This window comes from Contarinia nasturtii, unplaced genomic scaffold (assembly GCF_009176525.2).
Source record: "Contarinia nasturtii isolate CC-2019 unplaced genomic scaffold, AAFC_CNas_1.1 Cnas_scaffold_1240, whole genome shotgun sequence".
NCBI classification, from domain to species: Eukaryota; Metazoa; Arthropoda; class Insecta; order Diptera; family Cecidomyiidae; genus Contarinia; species Contarinia nasturtii.
This window is the reverse complement of record NW_022198581.1, coordinates 6,147,635-6,174,325: the sequence shown is the minus strand read 5'-3', so window position 1 is coordinate 6,174,325 and position 26,691 is coordinate 6,147,635. Positions and strand designations below refer to the sequence as shown.

General features: G+C 33.8%; 5 protein-coding genes across 14 annotated transcripts; 2 read left to right on the top strand and 3 right to left on the bottom strand.

The window, feature by feature from the left end:
• Positions 1 to 2,455: 2,455 nt before the first annotated feature.
• On the bottom strand, positions 2,456 to 14,717 carry LOC116345238 (serine/threonine-protein kinase Warts). 6 transcript variants are annotated; one of them, XR_004201489.1, is made up of 14 exons: positions 13,318 to 13,450; positions 10,140 to 11,605; positions 9,738 to 9,986; positions 9,368 to 9,616; positions 9,013 to 9,250; positions 8,762 to 8,936; positions 8,576 to 8,684; positions 7,599 to 8,471; positions 7,298 to 7,534; positions 7,112 to 7,218; positions 6,842 to 7,006; positions 3,934 to 6,744; positions 2,672 to 2,814; positions 2,456 to 2,593 (listed from the first exon to the last, which is right to left on the bottom strand). XR_004201489.1 is itself a non-coding variant. In XM_031774451.1 (12 exons), exons 2-12 carry the CDS (start codon positions 10,456 to 10,458, stop codon positions 6,346 to 6,348), a joined length of 3,120 nt encoding a protein of 1,039 aa, XP_031630311.1. In that variant the 5' UTR covers positions 10,459 to 11,605; positions 14,538 to 14,717; the 3' UTR covers positions 3,850 to 6,345. The 6 variants fall into 6 exon arrangements, 5 of the variants coding, with proteins under 5 accessions (XP_031630311.1, XP_031630308.1, XP_031630312.1 ...); XM_031774451.1 differs by lacking the exons at positions 2,456 to 2,593; positions 2,672 to 2,814; positions 13,318 to 13,450 and adding an exon at positions 14,538 to 14,717 and having other exon boundaries at positions 3,850 to 6,744; XM_031774448.1 differs by lacking the exons at positions 2,456 to 2,593; positions 2,672 to 2,814 and having other exon boundaries at positions 3,850 to 6,744.
• On the top strand, positions 14,708 to 20,151 carry LOC116345239 (probable protein phosphatase CG10417). Of its 5 annotated transcripts, none has more exons than XM_031774458.1 (11): positions 14,708 to 14,722; positions 15,911 to 16,048; positions 16,559 to 17,128; positions 17,239 to 17,306; positions 17,374 to 17,495; positions 18,522 to 18,568; positions 18,646 to 18,702; positions 18,783 to 18,876; positions 18,956 to 19,212; positions 19,282 to 19,479; positions 19,546 to 20,151. In XM_031774458.1, exons 2-11 carry the CDS (start codon positions 15,938 to 15,940, stop codon positions 19,795 to 19,797), a joined length of 1,776 nt encoding a protein of 591 aa, XP_031630318.1. In that variant the 5' UTR covers positions 14,708 to 14,722; positions 15,911 to 15,937; the 3' UTR covers positions 19,798 to 20,151. The 5 variants fall into 5 exon arrangements, with proteins under 5 accessions (XP_031630318.1, XP_031630316.1, XP_031630314.1 ...); XM_031774456.1 differs by lacking the exon at positions 14,708 to 14,722 and adding an exon at positions 14,772 to 15,081; XM_031774454.1 differs by lacking the exon at positions 14,708 to 14,722 and adding an exon at positions 14,772 to 15,486.
• Positions 20,103 to 21,201, bottom strand: LOC116345243 (intraflagellar transport protein 20 homolog). Its single transcript, XM_031774461.1, has 3 exons — positions 20,682 to 21,201; positions 20,447 to 20,601; positions 20,103 to 20,303 (listed from the first exon to the last, which is right to left on the bottom strand). Exons 1-3 carry the CDS (start codon positions 20,809 to 20,811, stop codon positions 20,187 to 20,189), a joined length of 402 nt encoding a protein of 133 aa, XP_031630321.1. The 5' UTR covers positions 20,812 to 21,201; the 3' UTR covers positions 20,103 to 20,186.
• On the top strand, positions 21,099 to 24,506 carry LOC116345242 (NAD kinase 2, mitochondrial). The gene is made up of 7 exons (XM_031774460.1): positions 21,099 to 21,537; positions 21,753 to 22,071; positions 22,883 to 23,102; positions 23,163 to 23,506; positions 23,605 to 23,732; positions 23,806 to 23,931; positions 24,046 to 24,506. Exons 1-7 carry the CDS (start codon positions 21,495 to 21,497, stop codon positions 24,153 to 24,155), a joined length of 1,290 nt encoding a protein of 429 aa, XP_031630320.1. The 5' UTR covers positions 21,099 to 21,494; the 3' UTR covers positions 24,156 to 24,506.
• LOC116345240 (probable ATP-dependent RNA helicase Dbp45A) lies at positions 24,398 to 26,450 on the bottom strand. The gene is made up of 4 exons (XM_031774459.1): positions 26,232 to 26,450; positions 26,078 to 26,162; positions 25,378 to 26,001; positions 24,398 to 25,302 (listed from the first exon to the last, which is right to left on the bottom strand). Exons 1-4 carry the CDS (start codon positions 26,293 to 26,295, stop codon positions 24,507 to 24,509), a joined length of 1,569 nt encoding a protein of 522 aa, XP_031630319.1. The 5' UTR covers positions 26,296 to 26,450; the 3' UTR covers positions 24,398 to 24,506.
• Between the last annotated feature and the right edge of the window lie 241 nt (positions 26,451 to 26,691).

Here is a 26,691-nt window from a genome sequence, read left to right as displayed (position 1 = left end):
TCATTTGAAATTTCCGGCAAACAATTGAAACTAATTCAATTTTTATTTCAGCTTTTAATGAATAAATTTACTTGATTCAGTTCATTTTTTATTTATCCACTTTATGTATTCGATTTTTGGTTTTCGAACCAAATTTCAGCCGTGTAGCATGACCATACTCAATTTTTGTTACATTTTCCAGTCGACTGAATTCATCAACAGTCAACATGTGTTCAGTTGGACACAATTGAGCATCGAAAATGAGAAAATTTAATCAATATGATGGCTATAAAAGCTCAACTTTTACTGCATCCCATAAAGATGTTTAATGAAAAACGTAACTTATAAACGTTGAAGTTTATTTAATTACATTTTATTGGCATGTGTGTGCATATTATTGGGGATGAATTTTTACATGAAGAAACAACTTTGGTCCGTACCTTTTACATCATCGGTGACATGTCACTTTCAAGGGATCCTACTTATCATAAATGCCGTCTATCTGGTATTTTCATAATAGCATAAATACCATTCTTTTTTGTTAGTTCCGCACATCAATGTTCAACAGAACATATTTTTCCATAAAATATTCCATTAAAATTTACTTGATAATCAATAAATGACATTAATGATGAAAATATCGTGAACGCGCAATATTTAAATAAAAAATTTATTTAAAATACATGCACAAATAGCGCCCATCAAAAATTGAAACAATTTTACTCACCTTTCGATAGATCTTCTTCTTTCATAAGAAATTATTAATAATCCATTTGTACTAGAATTATATGAAAATGACACAGTTATGTATTGACGAACCAGTCTTTAGCTAAATGAAACCACATAAGACCCATCAAAAGTTCAGCATTATGTTGGTTTACATTGTTCTTCCCAATTGAGATTTCGAGAAATTTCAGTTATAAGAGCTAAAAACGCAGTGTCAAACTTAAACTCGATTCGATCAAATCTTTCTTCAAACTTCTAAACTAATTCATGCTAATGCTCTTACCATATTCTCCTTTTCAAAATTCATTTTTTTAACAGATTGGAATGTTAAAGATCCATTTGCTTAAAGGGATTTACACATTTTCACTGTCTTGAAAACAATTCCAAATCATTATTCATAAATAAAATTGTAAAAAAAGTCTTCAAAGTGTGTCATCCTGGCTTGACAAGACATTAAATTCCCATTAAATTCGTAGTTCTGCATAATTATTTTGTATTTTTCATGATCTACGGTCGTTTTTATGCGTTTTGATTCACGCTTGTTTTTTTGCTATTGCAACCTATAGGGATACATGGTCCACCTGATGAAACCTCAAATTTTATATTCATAATTCATCAATATTATATTTTTATATTTTATTTTACTCGGTTTTTTACTGTCGCCTAAATTATTTTACTGTCGCCTAAGATATCGATTTTCATAAGTTTTTTTTCTTGTTTTCATCAAAAACCAAATCGACCGAAAATCAGGCCTATCAGAACCTTTGGCGTTACGGCTGATTATTTTTTGTTATTGTTTTTGTGCCGAACGTTTTTTTGGTAAACGAATAAAAATTGGAAAAGAGGATCAATATCGATAATGTTTATAAAATGTAGCATAAAATTGTATTTGATCATGCTTGCTTCCATATCTGTGCCGTCATTGAATGTTGATTTTGACATCATGATGAATATCAAAATGAAGATGCTGTTTCTTTTTCTCATTTGGTTCGTAAAAGTGTGGTTAAGAGAGAGAGAGAGAGAGAGAGAGAGAGAGAGAGAGAATGTGAACAAAATGATAACATAACATAATAATGCAATAAATAGACAATAGCTGTTGCTGAACTGTTTTTCGTATGGCATTGTATTGAATGAATATGTGCTCGTTCAAAATACACTACAAATGCGCCCCTTGATTTGCCGCAGAGCAAATTTTCCATTTATTTCCATTCACCACACATCACCATTGTTGAACATTGCATAAAGATTGCAGGCGACAACGAGCGACTAGAGAATGAAACAAAGAGAAACAAAAACAAAAATTGGCGCATATATACTAGCTTTCTGTTGGCACTGTCAATATATAATCATTGTCGATGTGTATTTTTTTGTTCGTCGTCATTGTAATCGTCATCGATTGTGTGCTTCTTGTAGTCGAATGAACGCCTGTTCGTCTTCCTTTGCATAATCTGCGATGCTCTTTAACATACATTAGTTGTTCTTATTTTTTATTTGCACATACATTCATATCAGGGATCCAATCATTATTCTTCTGCCCTTTGCACTGTACTGGCACTATAAGCGCTAAAAAAATGTTACAAAGTGGAAATTTGCATGAATAAATTCAACCACACAAAATTTGATGTCACTCAACACAACATAACGCTATTTAGATGTAAATTTTCCTATCGATCTTGCTTTTTTCGTCTCAAATTTCTTACCCATAATCTCGTGTCTCTTACATTTCAATTTTTTTTTCGTTCCCATTGGTTTTTGTTGCATGCACCACTATTGGTTGTATTTATTGCATGATTTTTCTTCCAATCAAATGCAAATAAATTATTATCGATGGCGCAACACATAAAACATAGCGCCAACGATCCTGTTTACGGCATGATAATTACGGCGACTACAAGGGGGTTGGGGTGGGGTAGAGAAAAAACAAGTATAATTTATTCCAATCAAAGTTACCAATATATTTGTTTACGTAATTCTTTTGATTGCTTTTCATTTCATTTCGTCGCTCTCTTCACGTTTTCCATCTGCTCGAATATTCATATTTACGGACAAATCAAACGCAATTGTTTTTATACTTTTTTCACCATACAAGGCATCGATTTTTTTTTGTGTCTGTTGTTGCAAAATACAATAAAAGTTTTTTTTTTACTTAACTTAAAATCGAAAATTCGGGCTAAAATATTTTAAATCAAATTCAGTTATTTAAAAAAAATAATAAAATTACTAAATATTGTTATAAATTTAATAGACAATAATGTTATAGAATAAATGGGGGGAGGGGGATATAGGGGAAGGAGATATAGGGTGAAAGGAAGGGTGGCATAAAAGTGTATGTGTGCAAGTTCAATTATTTCTTTCAAAACATTTTCTGTCTGACAATTTTTTGTTGTTGATTTTCATTTAATTTATATCCACACATACAAGCTATTTCCGTATTTCAGTGAATGCGGGTGTCAATTTGTGTTTTATTTTAACAACAAAACAAAAATTCTTTGCATTTTTTCTACAATTGTTTGATTGCTCTTTATGCATTTTATTTTTGCTGCTGTTCTCTTATTTATTCAATTCGATAAATATGTTTAGTTTATAGCTGTATTTACATATTTTGTTGTACACATTTTTTTATGACCGATACGAGAAAAAAAATGAACACGTAAAAAATCTTCTTCGTTTTTCTTCTTTAATAACACAAAATATGAAAGTGAGAGGAGAACAGAAGCAAATTCAACATATGATGTTGACGATTCAAATGTGCGGAATTGAAAAACGTTTCCTCGCACATTTTTTCTCATACAATTTGCAACATATTAGATGAGGTGCAGTTTTTCGTATTCTTTTTAAGAAGAACCATGTTAAATTTCGTCATCAGAGTGGATTGAATGTTTTTGCACAATTTTTTTACGTAAACAATATTAAAATTCAAATACGATTTTTTGATGCTAATAAATAATTAAATAATAATATATATTAATGGATTCAAAAAAAAAAAAAAACGAATGTTACACATTAATTGTCTGTAAAATGTGCGTAGCAGATGAACGAGAATTGTTTTTAGCAATATTGTAATAACTTTGTTGAATACAATTTTTTCACCATGCCTTATCACTTACGCATAGCAAACGAACGAAAAGTGTGTGAATAACGTACCATTAATTTATACTAAAATTTTAACTTTAAATTGATATCACAAAGAGTCGAAAATTGAATTTGACGAAAATTAAATTTTCTTACTTGAATGCATTTCGAGACAACTGTGCGTCCCATCATCAGCATCACGACTGAAACGTTGGTGTATACATTGGTTAGTACATAGCTCTTTACACAAAACACTCACAGGAAATAACGGTGATTAAAAAAAAAACACGTGGCAACAACAATAAAGTCATATCATATTGGTTAATTGTACATTATATGAGAGAAAAGACTCAATATTGCCTCTGTCTTGGTTCAATGAATTGTCATCTTTCTGTATAAAATATGCTTCGTATGCATCAAGCTGGCTCTCTTTGTTTACTTGTTTAAAGTTAAAATCTTAGTATAAATTAATCTTACTGGATATCACGCCGTTCAACTAAAAACTTTTTAATAACATACCATTTCCGAACTTACTAATAAAATTGTTAAGCACCACATGGATGTCTGTTTGTTTATTTCTCTCATCTGATATGCTGTCAAATTGTTGTTTGTTTTTTTCTCTCTTTTTTTAGCATTTCTTAACATTTTTCAACTGCAAAAAAAATATATATCATATTTTCTCTTACACAACACCATATTAAACATCATTGTGTGTGCAATTGTGTATACCGCGCTTTGTTAAATAATTGCAAAATAAATAATCGTTTGTTGCTATTTTTCTGACTTGTTTGTAAATAACATAGATTTTGGGTACTCGCATTTCAAAATGTTTCGAACAAAACCGGAAACATTTTGCTTTATAACATCAAATTGTAATTTATTATTTTCATTTTTTTTCTCATTTGAATAAAAAAAAAACTATTTAAGCCGAATTTGTTTTGTTTGCGTTCAAAAATCATCGAATATATTGAGAAAACAATAGTTGAACCAAAAGGGATACTAAATTCAATCTAATTTATTCTATACTGTATGAAGATGTGTGTGTGTGTTCCAGCCTGCTGGAATTTTTTTTTACTTTTAATTGAAGATTTTGTTTGTGAGTGCTTTTATGAGTGTATGTATGTATGTACGCGTGTGTGTTTCTATGTGCGTGAGTTGCATTTTCTTTTTGAGGAGTGTACGTTTTTTTCCAAAAAAAAAAACAAATATCGTGCTATTGTCTTTGCATTTTCTTTTATTTACGCGTTGCTTCCTTTTTCATTTTCGGCTTCGAAAAAAAATTATTTGTATAAAATGTATCACTTGATTTTTTTTGCCGGCCATTTTTTATCAATATTACACGACTTTTGTTGAGTTATGAGAGAAACCTGTTGAATTTTTAGCGATTGAACCTCATCTTAACTGTCATTATGTGGCTCGCGGTTGAAGTTTACTAATTTACGAAAGAGACGAATAAACGAATAAACGAAATGAATCACTCTCGATAATTTGAGAAGCTTTATGCTTGATATATCACGGCATTTTTGTTTGCTGTTTCGTTTATTCGATTTCAATTGAATTTGATTGGTTAAAGCTAATTTGGCGAAACCAGAGATTTTTTTTTCTTTTTAGATTTTTCTTTCGTTCATTCTATTTATATGTTCATTATTAGCTCTCTTGTATATCCATCTTTTTCTATTTTATTTTCATAATTGTTTGCTTTGATTTGTCGTTTTCCTTCATTCTCTCTCTCTCTCTAAAAGTAGAATATACACATTATTTTTATGTGATAAATCGCACATTGAAGACACACTGTGTTTATTTTATTAATAATATTTTCTTTCTTTTTTGTAATTATTTAAAAATTACCTATCAAAAATCTTAAATATTATTTGTATTGATTTCTATTTATTTATTTTTTCATTTCATTTAAATGATTAATTTATCTTCTTTCGCTTTTTAACTATAGTTCTATAAGCAAGCCCAAACGAGAGTATTTGAATTATGTTGTTGGTTATCAACGCAACGTTCTTTTTTTTTGAATTTATTTTGATGGATTTTACAATTGGCCGTTATACGATTTATTCAAAATACTATCTCGCACAGGAGGGCACTCATTTATTTAACGATTTCTGCATCTCCTTCTCGTGTCTCTGACGTGATATGATTGACGTGGTGCGTGTGTATGCCAAGTTCCACACTACTTTATTTAATAAATTGTTAAGTGAAACGAAAAAAAGACGTTTCAACGATTACTTTCATTTAAAGTTTTTTCTGCTTGCATTTTGATATTCTTCCAGTTCTATCTCCCTCTCTTCATGTTTCCCTTTTTGTTAATTTATAATGTTAAGCACCAACATTTTTTTTCTTCTCTTTAATCCTTCACTTTTCGAGGGAGTGCGGCAACAATGCAATTTGTCCATTTCTTGTTCAATTTTTGAGTATTTGTCTTTTTGAAAGTTCTCAACATATTGCTATTTATTTGTTTTTAAAGTTAACAGTTCTCGGTCGAATCGTCGCATTCTATTTTCATCCAGAATATACACATTTGGAGCAACAAAATTTTTTTGAGAAATGTATATGTAATAATCAAACATAGACGGGTCCGTCTTGATCATTGCATTCCTGATTGCTTTTATCGTCCGTAAAAAATCGACGATATGTGAAACCATAAAAGCCATGAAACGATATTGCCGTACCGTTGCTGAATGCATCAAATTGATCTGAATTTTGTATGCGCTCCGGATCGACTTCGTCAAAGTTTGATGTATCGGTTGGATGTTCAATTTTTGGTATGTACGGTGCTTTTTGCTGACGTAAATCGGTACCAAAATTTATGGCACGGAAAAATCCATGCGCTTTTACTTCGTCGGCATTTTTGCCTAAGCGACGGTCGGCCGATGAACATAAACGTAAAATTAAATCACTTGCTTCTTGCGACAATTTCGCCTCGGGCGGTATATGCAACGATTGCTCCCAATTTATGACCTGTGTATGCAACAAAAACAAATCGATTTTTTTAGTTCATACGCACTAGTTTTTCGTGTGCAATCAATAAATTGTAGTTCGTTTGAATAAAACTTACCTTTTGTTGAGTTTCTACAGCTGTGTTCGCTAAAAACGGTGGCTGACCAACAAGCATTTCATACAGAATAACACCCACACTCCACCAATCGCACAATTGTGTGTATCCACTGCGGGCTAATACTTCGGGCGCTATATAATTTGGTGTACCGACTAGCGAATGCGCCTGGATTAGACAGAAACAAAAGAAAAATGTTCATGATGCTGTGACGTTTCATACCAAAATCTCTGTAACAGAGTTTAACCTGGTCAAAATTATTTGCATACTTACAAGGCATCGTTGATGTTCACGTTGACGCCGCCGTTCTAGAACAGCTGGTTTTACACCGTCATTTGCATCGTCCCATGGTTCCATTGAATCTTGTCGCGCATGTTCGCCTAAATAAAAGAACAATTGAGTAAAATTTAGAATGAATAATCTCCAATTTTAGGTTACAAAAAAATATAGATTACAAACCGGCTTTTTGATAATATTTTGAATCGTGTGTCCAACGAAAACCCGTACATAATCCAAAATCGGTGAGTTTAATGTGACCATCTCGATCGATTAAAATATTGTCCGGTTTGATGTCGCGATGAATGAATCCCATTTTATGAACACTTTCAACGGCCACCGTAAGTTCGGCAATGTAAAATCGAGCAAGCGGTTCACTGAATATGCCCAATTTAATGAGCAGCGACATTAAATCACCGCCTGTAAGTGAGTAATGAAAAGAAAATATCGAATAAACGAATGTCGATGAAAATCATTTTCTTACCCGGAATATAATCCATCACGAAATATAAATTGTCACGATCTTGAAAGCTATAATACAATTTAACGACCCATTCGTTATCGGCTTCGGCTAAAATATCGCGTTCAGCTTTCACATGCGCCACTTGATTACGTTTCAAGACGTCGACCTTTTTCAATGTTTTCATGGCATAATACATGGTTGGCGTATCAATTTTCTGTACTAATGCCACTTCGCCGAATGCACCAACGCCAATTGTTTTGATTTTTGTGAACATGGACTTTTCCATTTTGGCCCGTTTCAATCGAAGATAGTTTGATTCTTTTTGATTTAACATTCGACGCATTTGAATTTGTGCCTCTTCCGATAAATTAATGCGGCCCATTTCTTTTTCTAATTGATTTTTTCGGAACATTCGTTGTTTACATGCTTTGAGCACATTCTCAACATGTTGTTCCATAAAAAATTTAAACGCTTGCGGTGAATAGTGCTTGATTCGGCCTTCCTTCACTTCTTCTTGATCTTTTGGGACTAGTTTTCGTTCGGGAATTGGTGATTCATGCTTTATCTTTTCACATCCTTCCGTTGTTGTTGTCGTCGTTGATGTTGACGTTGATGTTGGTGTCGATGCAGAGTTTTTGCTATTTTTCGCCGCTACCGTTGATCCGGGCGGTGGTGCTGCCGGTTGTTTATTTAATTTCTTTGTGGCGGTCGTCGTCGTCATCGTACTATTTGCTATGGTCGTTTTTGCATTATTATTTTTATTACTTTTGACCGATGACGATGATGTTGGCGGTAATGGCGGGGTTATTGATAAATTATTATTGTTTATTATTTCCGGCGAACTAGACATATCTCGATTATTATTGTTGCTATATGGCGGCGGCGGTGGCAACGCTATTCATTTTATAATTGAAAAACATTTCAGTTGTAAGCCAAAGATGAAGACAGTTTAAACTAATCGCAATGGTTCAAAATATTTAAAAAGATAAGAATCATACCCATGTGAGTTTTTGCGGCAGCTTTGTAGGCCATTGAGCTCGCATACGATGGCGGTTCACTCACAGGTACAAAATTATTCGCTGGTGACGATGGATGCACTGCATTTATCTGTAATTTGACAAAGTGAGTATTATTTATTTTGTTTGATTTTATTTTAAACGACTGGTTTGCACGCAAACACATACCGGTGGTGTTTTCTGGCTATTTTTCGGTGCTATGTCTGGCGGTATGGAATTCAATACTGGCGGCGTTGTTGGTGGTGTATTATTTTGATGTTTTGTATTCGTTGTCACGCTATTCGTTACATGAGGTTGAATGGACGATGCATATGATGGCAATGCGGTTGTCGTCGACGGTGTGCTTTAACAATGACAAGTTTTCATTTATTTATTCTCTTCAAATAATAAAATGTCTTAATGCACGTTAAATGACTTACAGTGTAGTTGGTACTTGAGGTGCAATGGCTGTTTGTAGGATTGGTTTTTGCACTTGTGTCGACTTAACTGACTGCATTATGATTGGCGAATGTGTTTTACGTTGCCATGAACCAATTTGGCATACATTCGATGATCTAGATATCGGATGAGGTGACATTGAATTTGATGGTGGTACTGGACTTGGTGATCCCGCCGATGTTGCTGAATAGATGCCCGATGACGGTGACTTGCGATAATCTAATTAAATGATGATGAAAACGAAACGAAATGATTAATTTATTTTGAAAATGACACAAATATTTCAAAATCATAGCTCATAATAGCCAAAACAAAAACAAAACGTTGTTCAATTACCATCTGTTGTACTAGTTGGACTTTGTCGATTTGGAATCGAGGGTGAATAGTTTGTGACACCTGTTGCAATAATTGGATATGGTGGTGGTGGTACGTTACTATTTTGATCTTGTTGATCGGATGCTGGAGAAAAACGCCATGCAAGTGGATTTTCGACTGAATTGTGAGGTTTACGAGGCATTTTCATTAAATGACATTTATCTGTTCCATTTTGCGGCACAACCGGTGATGTACCACGAGCTGGAATTACTGTTCGAACATAAAATAGACGAAAAAAAAATGATTACAATGATTGAATTGAAATTCATTTCAAATGCTTGATGCAAAGGTGTCAAAACCCAATTATCGATCGAATGCATTTATTTTTTACCTGGTAATCGTTGATTACTGCATTGTTGTAGTGGCACATGTTTACAAAATTCTATTGGTTTGCAGTAATCGATTTGCTTGCAATATTCAATGGGTTTGGCGTCGTAAATTGTTGCTGAATCCGTTGTTGAATTTGATCGTGAACTACCGGCGCCCGAATCAAGGGCTGGACTACCTCGCGGAAATTGCGGTATTTCGCGTTCGATGCTCGGCTTTCGAAATAATTTTGGTGGTTGAGCTGGAGCTGAAACTAAAATTGATTTCAAACAAAAGCCAAAAAAACAAACAGAAGAACAAAAGAAAACCCAAATTAAATTATGAAATATAAATCGTTTTTTAGTTAACATATCTTAGCTTTTATTTGACTTTCAATTTGGCTGTTTAAAATAAACTTTGAAATCACCTGGTAATCGTTGATTGCATTGCTGTAGTTGCACTTGTTTATTATTTTCTAAACCATCGCTGCGACCATTAGTTTTGATAAAAGTGATTGCTTGCTCTTCCGTAAAGCCGGAATTCATTAATTGTGCTAATAAGAGGTTTAGATCGCATTCGACTTTTGATTGATGCGTTGGGATTTGTTGGCCGTTTGTTGCATTGGATGCATTTTGCACATCGCTGATTGAAAACATTCGTAATTCCTTGCGAATTGTTTCCAAGGCATTTGTCGCGTATTCCGAGAGCCTTGGTGTAGACGGCGTTTTTCCGCCTGTTTGATTCATTGTTAATGTTTCGGTTTGTCATATCACAATAATCGCGATAGATCGATGATTGATTCGCCGATGTTAAAAATGCCACATGCATTCGAAATATTCTCTCTTTCGTTCTATCTCTCTCGTTCTCCACACGAATCACTCACATTTAAGCAAACACAGACACACAAATATTGTTGGCAGTGGCTTCGGTGACGGCAGAGGTGGTGATCATACTCGATCTCGTGTGCTTGTGTTGCCCGCACCCGAATTGTTTTATGGATTTGCGTATTATATCCACATTTCAGAGCGATTGTGAAACACGAAAAAATGAATGCATTTATTTCACTTCGTTCACGATTTATTACATTTGCAAGGTTATACGTATTTTTCTTTCAATAATTGAACACTATTTGGCGGCCCATAAAAAACTCACATTTATTTATGCATTGGCATACACGAAAATAAAACACACACAAATTCCATTAACTCAAAATTTCACTGATACGGTTGATATGGACAGGATTTTCGTTATCAAAAACGGGCAAGGCACACTTTTTCTTCTTCTTTTCTTTTTATTTTGAATCTTTCACATGAAAATTTTGCTAATAGAAGACTATCATTTCTAAAGGCAATATTAAGGCACACAATTTATGTTTGCACAACCTATGGTTGGCTATTTTAAATTCATATTTATTTGTTATGGAAATAACATTGATTGGTCATAAAATTGTCTTCATGTCATTTTATTTGAGAAAATGTGACGTCGATCGCATCATTTACAAATGGCATTTTGATTTGACACTTGAATAGATTGCAAATTTGTTGTTTTTTCTCTCTTTCTCTCTTTATCTCTTTTTCTCAATGGTATTATTATTGTATTGGTTTCACGTATTCACTAAACAATATTCACACTGTGAATATAGATCACAAAATTATTCACGTTCCGTTTCGTTTTGTCTTTTTGTTATTTAGTCTATTTGGTGTGTGCGAAATCGTTGTATTTCCGTGCGATTACACCTCTGCGATTGTAAAATTCTCCGATTTTTTTTTATTAGGATTCATTTATTTATTTTTTTGTCATTTACTTTGGTGTTGCTGGTGATTTTGACGTACATTTTCTCTTTCTTTTGTTGTCGTCGTCCGTCTTATTCTCGATCGTCTTCAGGCTCTTTGTCTGAACAAAAACAAAACAAAAAAAAAATTCTTTATAGAATTTTGTGCACATATCAAAAAGAAACAAACAAAAAATGTGATGAAGCATGCAAATGTAGAAAAAAAAATGTGATGTATAAAATGTATATATATTTAAATGTTCACACATCGCACAAATATTTCGCGTACGCATACATGTCGCGTAAGAGCGTAGAAAAAGGAGAATATACACGCACATTGCACCAGTAGAGAAAAGGAGAGCGAAAATATGAATAATACACATGAACTGCTCTATTACTCTCTATGTTTTGTCCGTTTAATGATATGGTCACCGTTCAAGTGCAACAAATTATCTTGCTCATCTGATTCTTTGACACATTCTTTTCGAGTCATTTTAAACTGCTATTCGGTGAGTTTAAAGGTCCGATATGTTTTTTTCTCACATCGATCGAGTTTTTTTCATTTTGTTCGGCATATCGATCTCAAGAAAAACAATGAAACATTTTCTTGACATTCGATATTGTTTTGATTGGAATTGACGCAAAAAAAAAATCGATATGCACTTTGGATGGATCAGGTGAATAAAAGAAATGAAAAAAAAGAAAAAAATACTATTGCCGAGGCGATAGTGAGAGATGTGCATCCAATTTTTCTCAATTCTTGGACACATTCATTTCAATTGAATTTGTTTATATTTGTGTATCTTTCTCTCTCTCCCTTTTTACCAGTTTCGGTTTTCAATAATACTATATCTAGCAGTAGCAGCACACAAATCGAAACATGAGCAGATGTATATGTGAGTGTACATATGTTGATTTTTTCATATTTGATTGGCAATATACTCTCTGGCATTAGTAGAATATAATATCTCCTTTGTTGCTACTATTAACGTTGTTGTTGTTGTTGTTGTGTGTTTTTTTTCACTCCCGTCTTTCTACATACTATTTCTGTGGTGCTGTGGCTGCTGCTGCCATTGATTCGATCCGTTCATGAAAATCAAGAACCGATTCAACATTCCAATGCATAAATTCAATGGTCAATGTATTGTGTATACGTGCATCTGTGTAGTCGTGATTGGTAGCGTGTGTATGCAATGTATGTACACGCGACGATTTTTTACGCTTGTATTTGTGAACAAAAAAAAATTTTTTTTCTTCTTTTCAATCCGAATAGAGCTCTCAATGCTCCGCTTGAATGTATGAATATAAATTGTTCACTACGAAAAAAATTTTTATCCCTTTTATTTCGTTTGCATTTGCAATGAATTTTAAGCAAATCAAAGTCATCACTTAATGTTTTCAATATTTACTCTAACTTATCCAATGTTTTGCATTGCAATACTGAAAGCATTTAACACACAAAAAAATTCATAGCGATCGGATGCAGTGATCTGCAAATTTTATATCCACATTGATTGATTTTTTTTTCTTCTCTTGCACCTAGGATACAGAACATTTTCTTGTTTGGTACATTTTCATTTGAAGTAATTCAGAGACGAAGATACATGCTCTTTCATTCTTCACACACAATATGTATATCTTCATATATATATAAACACACTAAACACATCAAGGCAATTTTCGATTTATTATGATCACACATTCATTCGATCGCACAGATTCACATTCAATTCAATGCATTTTTCTTCAATTGATTCTTTTTTCTTGCATTCACCGATATTCAAAATTCACATTTACCGAACATTCAAAACGAATTTTCATTGCACAAACTCACCATTTATCGGAAAAATAATTTAAAACTTTTTTATAAAATGAAAAATATATATGTATATATTCATATGCTGACTTTACTGTCACTATATATTGTTAAAATGTCGACACCTTCTCATTTCAGCAACTTGTGCTCGCTCTCTGTGTTCCTCACATATTTTCAATACGTGTGTATGTGTGCATGTGTTAGGACGTTCCAATGTAAATGCGTGTATTGACCAAATGTGTGTGTGAGTGCGTTCAAATTGGCTGCTGACTACGAGATTGTGAGTGTTTACATTGGTATTGAGGTTTGGGTCAGTTTATATCAGAAACTTTGTTGGTATGCATACACAACTCAACTTAACACATACACGATACGCGATATTCAAATTGGGCATATAGACAATGTACAAAATCATTCTGTCAAACTACAGTTAAGTAGGAACGTCAATGGGAATTTAGTGTATCGGCATTTGTACTTTGTAATGCTGTACTTATTGGTTTCGGAAATTCCAATTTGTAATGGTTTTGATCTGATTGAATTTATTTCTCAATATACAATGTCCAATAAAGTGTTTTGAATTTATTCATTGATTTATTTATCGAGAAAATCAGACAAAAAAAACAATGGATCTTATGAACGTTCTTTTTTAGAATAAAATTCAATTTTCAAATCTAAAGTACCATACTTATATCAAAAGCATATAATTTCACATTCCAATTCATTTTACTTTGATATAACATCATGCAATAATTAAAAACTGAACACAAGTGACATAAAAGGTTGTCCAGTTTGAAGTATAAATGTATTTTGTATCGAAACTGGTCCGATACTGTGCTGACTGCACTTGAATCGTAACAAACAACGTGATTGTCGAGTCACGAATGATAATGACATTCGACATGGACAACAAGCGGTTCGTTGTGCGGTTTTTGCAAACATAGAATAATGCTTTTCGTCTTTCTAATTCAAATCAATCAACTCTTCAATTAGAATTGATGTCATCATCAATTGGATTGATCTTGTTCGGAAAAACTTTTTTTTTAAATCTTGGCAAAAAGTTGGAATCGTTGCTGTTTTTCTTCATCAATGGAAATTTACAATTATTATGTTGATATAGATGCTAAAGCACGCGCCCATCATGTTCAATGAAAGCAATCGTTTACAACTTAAAACCGCAACTCAACTTGTGCAAAAAAAAAAAACAACAAAAATTCGCAATTGTATGTATGCGTGTATACCTTGCCATTTCCTAAGCCTTTGCTTCGTTTCCCTCGTTTTTTGCGCTCGTTGATTTCGTGTATGTGAATCACGCATCGGTTTTTCTTGCCCTCTCCCTCTTTCTCTCGCTTTATCTCTACATTACTGTTGCTGTTCGCCGACAACTCTCCGGGTGATGTGTATATACTTCTTGCGCGCCTTTTTGGTATGTGTGCGATTTTTTTTTTTGCTATAACCCAGTCACTAAATAGTGAATTCTTCTTCTTCTTCGGTTTTTTTTCTCTCTTCTTATTCATTTTTGTCCATCTTTTTCGTAATCGTCACAAATCGGCTTGTAACAAGTAGGCATGTTTAAAGTTTTACGAATAAAATTGTGCATGGCGGACATAAACTAACCGAGAGAGAGAGAAAAAAGAAGAAAGAAACAACCTCAATTTCATAGCAGCAAAATTGAGTCGGGAAAAACTCGTGTGCTAACAAGAAATACATAGCAATCAATTCAATGAAAACGTAGTTGAAATCAAAAGTGAAATTGAAACGAGTGAAACAAATAACATCAACGGTGTACGTTTAACCATAGAGAAATTATTCAATATAAAGTTTTTTTAGCATACTTACCAAACACACATTTCATTCGATAAAATTTACCCATGAAATTTTATTTTGCCGACACAGCGTACGAAAATTGGTCACAGAAAATAGCGAAAGACAAAAAAATCAATATAATATAGAATTTGTAATGTGACACGAGACATTGCAATTGAAACGAAAACTTAAGTGAGAATACATACACACGAATCATAAAAAAACCACTGTTGAATTAAATTGAAATTAAAAAGATCGAATTTTTTTGCAAAATAAAATATTAAGATATTGTAGATGTGTAGACAGTATAAAAAGTGTTGTATGTATTTATGTTTGCGAATGCAAAAAAAGAAAAAAAATTCTGGCGCCGAAAAATAGTATACAGTAAGACAATCCAAGTGAGAATAGAATACATACGAACAAAAAAATTGTGCAAAAGAGAAAAAAACAATCAAAGCAACTAGCATACATTCCAGTTCAATCGATTCGCATTTGAATTAAGTGTGCTTTTCAACAAATAATTAGTAAAATTCGTGAATAACGAGAGATTCAACGTCAAATCATATATACATGCAAACAAATCAATAAATTGTGTGTGCATTTTTTTCGGCATTTTTTTTTTTTTTCGTTCGTGTAAATTACACTAAAATATCAAAGAAACGTGAATATTGATTGCATGTAGCCGGATTCGTTTAAAAAAAGTTGTTGGTTTTTTGTTCGTTTCTTTTAAGTGAGGAATACAAAAGAATTCACGATTACTTTCGTTCTTTCATTCATTCATATATTTTATTTTTATTTCGGTGTTAAGTACTAAAAGCAGCATTTATCAGACACAATGGGTGCATATTTATCGGCACCACTTACTGATAAAGAGTCTACTGATGAGGCTAACGAATATTTATCATGCGGTGCGAGCCAAATGCAAGGCTGGCGAATGTCCCAAGAGGTAAGCGGGCATGCATAAAATTTCAAAAGTATGCGTAAGAGCGAGAGACAGAGACAGAGAGATATGAAAGCACATTGGTTTACTGGAATAAATGTCTGGCGTGTTCTGTATTCGCACAACCACGTTGTCGTGCTTGCACTAACAACGTGTGCAATTCAAGATTGCGTATACGCGCAATGACGCCGGTTTTTTCATCGTAACAATAATTTTATTTTGCTTCATTTATTCCCCTATTTGGACAATATTTTCTACACAGTAATTGTACATTTTTCTTCAATATGCTTGCATTTCACTTCTCTCTCTCTCACACACACACACTCACACTCTTTCGTTTCATTTGCAAATCGAAAATTAATACTACAGACAAAATCATGTAGATGTATTTCATTGATACATTCATAAAATTGTGTGTATTCTCTCTTTCATTGTTGCTGACCGTTATTCATGTAACCAATTGTAATATATATACATATTTTTATTTGTTGCTTACGCGCACACATATACACACAGGACGCTCACATTTGTGCGTTGAATTTTGATACAAACACATCATTATTTGCGGTATTTGATGGTCATGGTGGATCCGAAGTTGCGTTGTATTGTTCACAGAAGTTGCCCGATTTTTTAAAAAATGTTGCTGCATATAAAAAAGGTGAATTTGAACAAGCGCTAAAAGATGCATTCATTGGTTTCGATGCAACACTAGTCAATGAAGATGTTATAGAAGAATTGAAAAAACTTATACCCGATGACAAAGTCGATGAAACGGACACAGATGATGATGCCGATGAAGATGAAGAAAATATCCGTGAATTGTATAACGAAGGCCATATGCCTTTAAACGAATTATTGGAAAAAATAAAAGATCCATTGGCAAAAGTAAAAGCCGGTGAATCGTCGGGCACATCAAAACCGATGTCACCATTCTTGCGTGGCCGGCGTAATGGTAGCAGCAGTAGTGGTGCCGCCAGTGATGGGGGTAGCAGCAGCGCTGGCGGTAGCAGTGGTGCGACCACCGAAAATGGTGAATGCTCTTCAGCATCTGATGCAACCAAAAGCATTGCACCAAAAAAACTTGATGTAAGTATTTGATGAATTAATATTTTAATTGTGAGAAATAATGAATAGATTTGGTATGAATTGAGAAAATAAAGATATAATTTATACTATTGTTTGTTGCTTCGGTACAGAGTTCAGAGGAAGAAGCAGTTTCAAGTTCAAGCGCTACTGTTGACAAGAAATCAGATACTACCAAAAGGTAAACGCATCAAGTATGCAGCTTTTATTAGAGTAACTATTGTAAATCTCCTTTTTTCTGATTCCAGTGTAACGAATGGTCCATCGGACAATGGTCCATCAAGCACCGAAGGTGCGTCGAGCTCAGAACCAAACGAGCGAAACTCTTGTAACAGTCCAGACAGTTCGTCAAATGCAAATAAATCAACCGGTAAATATTTTAAAATATTAATATTTCATTGTTGCTGAACACGTTTTTGCATTTTCCCATTTGTATTTTCTCAGAGTAAGCATATAAAAATAACATTTTCTTTGGCCAACAGCCGTACGCAAGAAATTTACACCCTTTTTGCTTCTTAATTCGGTCGATGCAACAGTGATATTTTGCCTATTGGCTGACATAAACACACTTGCCTAATCGTATAAAAAATAAATTAAATGCGACTGAAATCGAAATAAAAACAAATTTCACGGTATCAAAATTAACATCCCATAATTGGTTCGTCTTTAATTATGTTATTGCCAACAATAATTGAACTAACTGAACTAACAATGGCTGAAGACGAAGACGACAACAACATCGACGAAGAAACTTCTTCTGTTCTTCACATTTGTATTTTGATCATTTTTACTTCGAATTTATTTTCACTGAGAGCTTCAATCTCTTTTTGCGTTTTGAATGTCGAATTTTGTTTGCCTTGGTTTGATTGATTTTTTTTTATTTCTTTCTACCAAATAATATGTACCGTACATATCCGAATGCATGTAAATATCCATGTATAGACGCTGCACAGCAGAGAAATCAAGGATAAACTTTAAAAAGAATGATATCATTCTCATAAAAAAACATCAATTTACACATGAGTTCAAAAGCGACTGTATATTTTTTACGCTGATTATGTTCATGCTTGTATGATAGCGAAAGCTCGAATATTTACGAGAGTCACTATATCCATTGTGTCGTACAGATACTAATGAAACATTTTTCACTTTTGCAAAATTATAATTCGCGAGTTTGGTATATATTGATTTTAGTTTAGGTGAGCTACCCACCGCGATGCCACTGAAACGTGCAATCGTAACTGCTATTCTATAATGAATAGCACTGGCGGTTGAAACTTAGTAAGTTGGCTGCGGTCTTTGCTCGCAACTAACTCCGTTGCGGGGTGAATCAACAATTTTTTTTACTCCAACGATCACAAGGGCTAATCATTTTGTATTTGCATTGTGTTTTCAGATGAAGAGAGCAAGAATCAAAAAGAGTCGTCTTCAACAAGTTCATTGGTAATTTGAATTTTATTTCAGTTTTTACATCGTACTTACCGTGTTTTTTATTTTTATCTTCATTTTTTTTTTCATAGGACGAAGATTCCGATGAATCAGACCAAGAGGAAGAAGAGGATGATGTGGATGAGGAGGTATGCTCAATAATAAAATTACCTTTTCATTTTTAGAATTCACATTTGAAATCGATATTTTGTTTGTTGTTTGTTTGAAGGATGAAGATGAAGCTGATACCGAAGACGAAGAATCAGATGAGGATCGTGAAGAATACGAAGAAGATGATAAGTTTTTGAATGGCATGATTGAAGGTATAGACTCCATTTTTTTTTACATTCTAATGAAAAAAGAGAAAATAACTATAATCGTCGATCTGTTGCGATGTGGTAGGTCCTGGTTCATCATCTGGTTGTACTGCCGTTGTTGCATTATTACATGAAAATATATTGTATGTTGCAAACGCTGGTGATTCGCGTTGTGTGGTTTGTCGCGATGGTAAGGCAATGGATATGAGTTTCGATCATAAACCAGAAGATACCGAAGAATTGGAGCGAATTCGTAAGGCGGGCGGACGTGTTACAAAGGATGGGCGTGTTAATGGTGGTTTGAATTTATCACGAGCAATCGGTGATCATGCTTATAAAACGGTACATCATATTTTTATCCAATCAAATTTAATGTTTGAAATAAAACTCAATTTTTTTTTATTGCTTTAGAACGAAGATCTGAAAGCCGAAGAGCAAATGATATCAGCATTGCCAGACGTGAAACGTGCAACGTTGAGTCCAAAAGATGAATTTATGGTGTTGGCATGCGACGGAATCTGGAATTCATTATCTAGTGATGAGGTGGTTGATTTTGTACGTACTCGAATACAAAAGGGCGAAACGAAAATGTCAGCCATTTGCGAGGAAGTAAGTATTAATCGATCATTTTGAAACACCATACACAACCTATTTTCTAATCGTTATCTTTCGCAGTTGTTCACAACGTGCTTAGCACCAAATACATGTGGCGATGGTACTGGATGTGATAACATGACCGCTGTTATAATTCAATTTCAACCGTTGCTAATGGAACGATTTCCAGCGAAAATTATTGAAGACAATTGTGCCGATGAGTTAATTACCTCCAAGAAACGTCGAGCTTCACCAACCAGCAACAACGATGAACTGACCACAGACTCATCCAAACGAATTAAGACTGACGCTGAAGAAGACGCAGATGCATGAAACAACACTAATGCATCACACACACACACACACACCCACACACACACATACATATAACATTTAATTAAGATGAAGAAAGAAAATGAAATTAAAAAAAACAGCAACTAAATATTAAATTGAAAAAAAAGAAGGTAAACCAATTTCGTATGGAAGAAAAAAAAAACAAAATAAATGTCATTAAATTTGATTTTGATTAAATTGAAAGCGAATTTGGAGAAATAAGAATCAGTCGAGTGTAAGCACAAACGCACTGAACAAACAATATGCAAAGTGCATTTTTGAAATCTAAAATGAAGACAAACAAATAAAATAATTCATCATTTATTTTCAACCAAGAGAAAAAGTAAAAAACAAAATACATTGAATATTTTTAAAAAACGTATGGAATTCTACTGATTGTCGAAAAAATTCTCGATCAACTCCTGTTGGTTTGCTTCGATCCGCTGTAGGTATTGCAATTGAACTTTCAATTGTTCCAATTCCATGGCGCGCTCTACGATTTCATTCTGAAAAACCAATCGGTAAATAATTAAGATGTAAGTTCTCTTCGATAAAATTATTGTTCCTTTCATCAAAATACTGTCATTTTTAATTTGGTGCCGATTTTAAACAATACCCAACATTCCAAATTAATATAGTTCGTCTTTACCTGAATGTCTTGTTGTTCGGCTTCGCGTTGTTTTGCCATTGACTTGAGTAAGTTTTGTGCAGCAATTGCATGGCTTTTTTCTTGTTCTACATCACCAACAATTGTTTCAGCGATGCCGATAAATTCGTCGATTATCTTCCTGAACTCCTGCAATTCTACTCACATAACGTTATATTGTAAAAATATTCAACAAAACTTGAACTGTTTTGAAACCAAATGAAAATTATTTTCTTACTCTCTACATATTCGCCACTTTTTTCTTTTAAATCCGATGTTTCACTGGCTATATTTGGATCAAGAACGCGCAAATTATATAAGTAGTCAAAAAATAAACCATGCTTTGCTAGCTCTTCGCTCATTTTCATTGTTTGTTTCTTTGTTCCTTTTTAAAATGTTAAATTTGCTATTTATATGCTTCGTAGCAAAAAATCGATTTCAAACATTTGTTGTGGCCCGTAAGCGGAATAATTGATAATAAGCCGTTACTAAGACAACGCAGGAGTGCGTTCCATGCACTTTGGTTCAGTTTAAAAATGACATATGAAACGTTGACGGGAACGAGCTCGTGCGTGTCATTGTCGTTCGTCGTATCGCGGTCGGTCTAGTAGCCGTGATAAAGTACTAAATTTGTTGTTTTTTTTTTCTTTCGTTTTCTAGCTGCTAGCGTACGTGCAAAACAAAGCCTTCTGCAAAATGCAGTACAAATCAGATTGATGCTGACTTCAGTTGTCAAAACATAACGAAGGAGAGGTTGCGTTTTAATTTAATCTTTTTTAGTTTCTTGAATATATATGCGTTGCTATTATATCGGGCAATTCAATAGAATTGTATAATTGTCGTTGAAAAAAAAATTAATCGTAAAGTTTATGAGCTCGACACATTGGCGAATGGACGAGATAAAAAAAAATCTATCGAAAAATATTGACAACACAAAAACAAATCGTGTGCATTTGAAATTTTTCATCGTATTGAAGTAATATTGGTTGATAAGACAATTTGGCCCGACGCAACCAATAACGGCAAAGTGATAAGAAAAAAAAAATGTAAAATGATGTTTAAACCGGCACGGTTTTTATGTCAATTCACAACAGGTAAATTTTGATTTTTTAAAAGTGAAAATTACTTCTATTGAAGGAACAACAGTCCAAATTAAACCTATGTTGATTTATGTGAATTGAGCAATGTTCTTTTTTCAACCTAGAATTTTAAATTTTTCAGAAGAAAACGCATAAAGGGTATTTTGTAGCCAAAATAAAAGTATGGATTTTTTTTCAACATCATAAACTCTTATCTTTTCTGTATACAGGACCAATATGTATCACACATCCGCTAAAATATCGGCAACGAAAAATTACCTCATCATTGATTCGAAGATCGTCCACCTTTGACCAATCGAATCGAAAATTTCAATTCAAAAAAGCCTTAATCGTTACAAAACTGTCACGATATGAGTTTGAACAGCATAAAAATCCAAAATTGACCATGATCCAATTAGAAAAGTTGCTTCGTGATCGCGGCACCGACTATGATTTACTGTTACATTATCATCGCGTTCATAAGGATTTCGAGCAAAAGGTGGCCAATTGCTTTGAAGAGTGTGGTATTGATGTTAAATTAGTGAACAGGTAATTTTGCATTCAATGTGGATTATATTTTTTTATCAGACGCTCGACTGTGTGTGTGTGGGTGTTAGGGAAAATCGGGGTTGTAACTTATCAAGTGTGTGCTTCAAGTGCATCACGTGCGTATCTATTGCATGTGTGCATATTTCGTAATCAAACCGGAACAAGTCGCATAAACAAAAAGTGCATTAAGTAATAATATCCATTGAAAATGAACCAAATATCTCTTTGTCGAAAACATGGCCAAAATATCCAATTTTAATAATAATAAATAATAAATCAATCAATTGGAATTCCACGAATTTCATTTGGAAACATGAAAAACAACCGATGATAACGTCACTCAAATTTCGTCCGAATTCGAGGAGTTAGAATGATTTTGATATTTTTCGAGTGCAAAATTGAAGTAGACATTTAAAGCCATTTACATTGACCTTTCTATATTCAAGTGTTTTTGATGGATTAATGCATTAATCAAAATGCACACACAAAATGTACATATAATATTAAAAACATAACGTTTTTGTACACATGTGATATGGTGGGCACATCGTTTCGTTCAATGCACGCTACTCAATAAATAGATAAGTCAAGTTGATAAGATTAGAGTATTCAACAAATTATGAAAACAACACCATTAGCGTATTGTTTATAGTAAGAATGAGATTCAAACTACATTTTTATGACGGTCAAAACTCAAAACTTAAAACAATAATGATACGAATTTTTGAGTGCGCATCAGAAAAATGCCTCAAATCCATGCTAAAAAAATAAGAGAACGGCTAAATATTGTTTTGTGATTTTTTTTCTTCAGGGTAACATTGTCAACAAAACAAACTGAATGGGCTGATATTGTAGTACCAATTGGTGGTGACGGTACATTTCTTTTAACTGCTAGCCGTGCATGCCCAATATTTTGCCAATCCAAACCGATAATCGGTTTCAATTCGGATCCAGATCGGTCGGAAGGTCGTTTGATGCTATCAAAACGATACTCTCATGAGCCAAAAGAAGCTGTACAAAAATTAATTCAAGTAAGATTGTTTGGTTCGTTGAAATCACTTGAAAGATTGACTTTCCATTTGTTTTAAAAGGGTGATTTTGAATGGCTATATCGAACACGTATCCGTACAACAATGCTTGGACAGAATGGAAATTTACCAAAATCATTTGATCTGCAAGAATTGGAACCAACACCAATGGAACTCAATGAATATCCAACGGAAATGTTAGACGAAACCGATCAGACGAAATACAGAGCCAAAGTGAAACGGATTTTACCATATTTGGCATTGAATGAAGTGTTCATTGGTGAAACACAATCGGCACGTGTTTCTCATCTACATTTACAAATTGACAATCAGAATGTTCTCAATAAAACAAAGAGTTCTGGATTATGTGTCAGCACTGGCACCGGTTCATCATCATGGCTCACAAGGTAAACGAAAATGATTCGAATTTTGTATTCATTTTCATCATTTAGTATCAACACAATTTCGGTTTACTCATTCATTCGAAATATTCGTCTATTTGCAGTATTAATAGACTTTCAACACAAAATGTACGAGAACTGTTGAAATTAATTAAACAAAATGACAAAAACATCAATCTGAACGCTGAAGATATTGCAGAAAAATACAATGATCGCATTAAATTCAATCCAGGTGAGTGAATAAAACCAATTTTATTTGAATTAATTTCGGAAATGTTGTGTAAATTGTCGATTTCTCTCGTCAGGTGATCCAAGAATGTGCTATTCGATTCGCGAACAAATTTGTGTTGGCGTTTGGCCCAAGCCAAAGGGATTCGAGTCAAAAGGATATGCCAAAAATTTACAAATCAAGTCTCGATGTGTTGATGCAAGTAAGTACTATAATCTCTTGAATTAACTTCTAATGAAAATTGATGGTCGATCGATATGTATATAATATAGGTGTATAATCCTTTTTTTGTATCCTAATCTTTTGTAACCATCAGGTTTAGTAATTGATGGCAGCATAGCGTATCCTTTTAACGATGGTGCCAAAGTACTCTTGGAGGTTTACCCAGAAGATGCATTGCAAACAGTCATCATGGACGAACGGTGACAAATCCCTAACGATTATACTGTGATTGAATGATAGCAAAGAAATTCAACAGACGCCAGCCTTGAACACCATAACATTTTTTTCTCGATTCATGTGAATTTTCCCCAAACACGAATGATGATATGACAAAAATACTATACATTTTATCGGACAAATCAACATAGGAAACCGTATAAACGGTGGCAGCCTTAAATGAGGAGCAGAGACAGCTAAAAATGGTGATGAAATAAAACAGAAGAACGTACAAGATCTAAGTGCTAAATTGGAATTTTATTTAAATATTGTTTTTTTTTTACTGTAAGTGAAACAAATAAAAACTCAGCATTACCAAATGCTGTAAATAATTACAAATTATGTTTTTCGTTTTGTCTTTGCAATTTGTTTCGATTTGGTGCTAATTTTCAATGGACTCTTCATAATTTTCGCTATCTTTTGACTGTCATTTGACTTAGTATCGACGTTTTTCGATTTTTTCTTTTTTTCGAATTTTTCTTTATCAATATTTGCAAAGCGTTCATCGATCAATGCATTGTTTGCCGATGCCTTAGCTTCTTTTTCCGCTTTTTTCTTCGCCAAATACTCTCTTTCGGCCTTTTTTCGTTGTCTTTGTTTGGCTTTTTGTTCGACTTTCCATTTGTTTTCCATTTCATCCGGATCGTCACCATTTTCAATCCACTTTTTGCGTCGATAATTGTGCGCACGTTCATCAAAATCTTTATTGTCCAATTGCATTTCACATTCGCGTCGCGAAACATTGACTTGCATGAAAATGCGTTCGACCATTTTTTGATCGATTGGATGTTCGGTGAGTTTTGTATTAATCGCTGTTTCAATGTCCGATAAAAATTCCAAATCACGTGGAAAACGAAAAATTGAAATGGCCAAACCACTTCGGCCAGCACGTGCCGTCCGGCCAACACGATGAATATATTCATTGGCTTGTTTTGGCAAACGATGATTCATGATCAATTGCACGTTGTATATATCAAGGCCACGACTTGCCACATCGGTTGCAATTAATGTCCGAATATGATTCGATTTAAATTTATTCAATGCAGCAACACGTTCACGTTGACGCATAAATCCATGCAGGCAAACATTTTCGATACCAACCGCATTTAAAGTCATTGACAACAACTGGCAACATCTTGAAAATGAAAGAAAAAAGATTGTGAAAAATGTGAAAAAAAAATTAATGTGAAAATGCGTGCGTTTCACTTACTTTTTCGTATTTGTAAAAATCATAACGTTGGCCGTTTCATGTTCTTCGCGATATTTTCGAAGTGCTTCAATCAAAACCATATCACGATCATAATCGGCACACAAAATATAGCGTTGATCGAGTGTGTTGACGGTTGCCACCTCTGATTGTTCAGACCATTCAAATGCCGTATCGGAAATGGGAAAAATGCTTGATTCTTTAAGAAAATCATTGAGCGTAGCCGAAAAGAATAAATTTTGACGTTCTTTTGGCAAACGCTCTTCAATGATGGCAAGATGCTCGTCAAATGCACCGCCCAACATTCGATCGGCTTCGTCCACAACTAAAAATTTTAGATTATCAAAATCGAATGTATCACAACCAGTTAGATGATCAGCCAATCGACCGGGCATTGCGACAACAATATGTGGACGATTCTGTAGTTTTTGACTTTCAATCATTTGATCCGTGCCACCGGCCACAACACACACACGAACACCCATCGTTTGGCCGACAACCGAAAATTGTTCCGAAATTTGATAGGCAAGCTCATGTGTTGGTGTTAAAATCAATGCAAAATGATGTGTTGGCTCTTCGCTTAGTTTTTGTAAAATTGGCAATGCAAAGGCAAACGTTTTTCCAGATCTAACAACAACAAAAAAAAATTTAGATTCGATTCAGTCATTAGATTTCAATATGAAAAGAAAACTGTTGAAATTACCCAGTCTTGGCAGCTCCAATACAATCCAATCCGTTCAAAATTTGTGGAATACAATTCGTTTGAATGGGTGTTGGTTTTTTCAAACCTGAAAATAGGAAAACGAACGAAGCTATTAATTTCCAACAAACAAATGCGTTTAAAATCTTTTATTTACCCAAATTGGTCGTTTGTCGCACAATCCATGGAACAATTCCAAGTGATTCAAATGTGTTGGCCATTTTGTCTTAATAATCTCCGTCAATATTTTCAATGCTAAATCAAACCTTGTTCAAATAATCAAAATAAAAGCAACGTGCATTGTTGTGAAAACATAAAATACCGATGTTGAATAGCATGCATGTGCTTTCGATCTGTCAAAACGGAGGAGAGCGAACCTATATCCGAAATTCGAACTTCAACAACTGTCAACAACTGTCAAATTTCGCGTGTATTATTGGTTCATGGTGTGAGATAGAACCAAACACACTGGTTACACATACACATACACTGATTTGTTGAACGTACCATTCGATTCAGGTCAATTTTTATGAATTAGAGACTTTGATTTGAATATGAAAATAAATGGCATACAATTTTTCAGTCAAACATATCTTTTGATTCATTCTTTTCATAGT

Excerpts from the sequence above, each read along its gene's own strand:
- LOC116345238 (XM_031774451.1), bottom strand. The coding sequence starts at position 10,458 with ATGAATCAAACAGGCGGAAAAACGCCGTCTACACCAAGGCTCTCGGAA. Across the intron at positions 8,472-8,575 it reads TGCCGCAAAAACTCACATGG|CGTTGCCACCGCCGCCGCCA; the intron begins GTATGATTCTTA and ends TAAAATGAATAG. Across the intron at positions 6,745-6,841 it reads CTGTAGAAACTCAACAAAAG|GTCATAAATTGGGAGCAATC; the intron begins GTAAGTTTTATT and ends TTGCATACACAG.
- LOC116345239 (XM_031774458.1), top strand. The coding sequence starts at position 15,938 with ATGGGTGCATATTTATCGGCACCACTTACTGATAAAGAGTCTACTGAT. Across the intron at positions 17,129-17,238 it reads TTGCACCAAAAAAACTTGAT|AGTTCAGAGGAAGAAGCAGT; the intron begins GTAAGTATTTGA and ends GCTTCGGTACAG. Across the intron at positions 19,480-19,545 it reads TGTCAGCCATTTGCGAGGAA|TTGTTCACAACGTGCTTAGC; the intron begins GTAAGTATTAAT and ends TATCTTTCGCAG.
- LOC116345243 (XM_031774461.1), bottom strand. The coding sequence starts at position 20,811 with ATGAAAATGAGCGAAGAGCTAGCAAAGCATGGTTTATTTTTTGACTAC. Across the intron at positions 20,602-20,681 it reads AAGTGGCGAATATGTAGAGA|AATTGCAGGAGTTCAGGAAG; the intron begins GTAAGAAAATAA and ends TTATGTGAGTAG. Across the intron at positions 20,304-20,446 it reads CCGAACAACAAGACATTCAG|AATGAAATCGTAGAGCGCGC; the intron begins GTAAAGACGAAC and ends TTGGTTTTTCAG.
- LOC116345242 (XM_031774460.1), top strand. The coding sequence starts at position 21,495 with ATGATGTTTAAACCGGCACGGTTTTTATGTCAATTCACAACAG. Across the intron at positions 21,538-21,752 it reads TTTATGTCAATTCACAACAG|GACCAATATGTATCACACAT; the intron begins GTAAATTTTGAT and ends TTCTGTATACAG. Across the intron at positions 22,072-22,882 it reads GATGTTAAATTAGTGAACAG|GGTAACATTGTCAACAAAAC; the intron begins GTAATTTTGCAT and ends TTTTTTCTTCAG.
- LOC116345240 (XM_031774459.1), bottom strand. The coding sequence starts at position 26,295 with ATGGCCAACACATTTGAATCACTTGGAATTGTTCCATGGATTGTGCGA. Across the intron at positions 26,163-26,231 it reads GCGACAAACGACCAATTTGG|GTTTGAAAAAACCAACACCC; the intron begins GTAAATAAAAGA and ends TCCTATTTTCAG. Across the intron at positions 25,303-25,377 it reads ATTTTTACAAATACGAAAAA|ATGTTGCCAGTTGTTGTCAA; the intron begins GTAAGTGAAACG and ends TTCATTTTCAAG.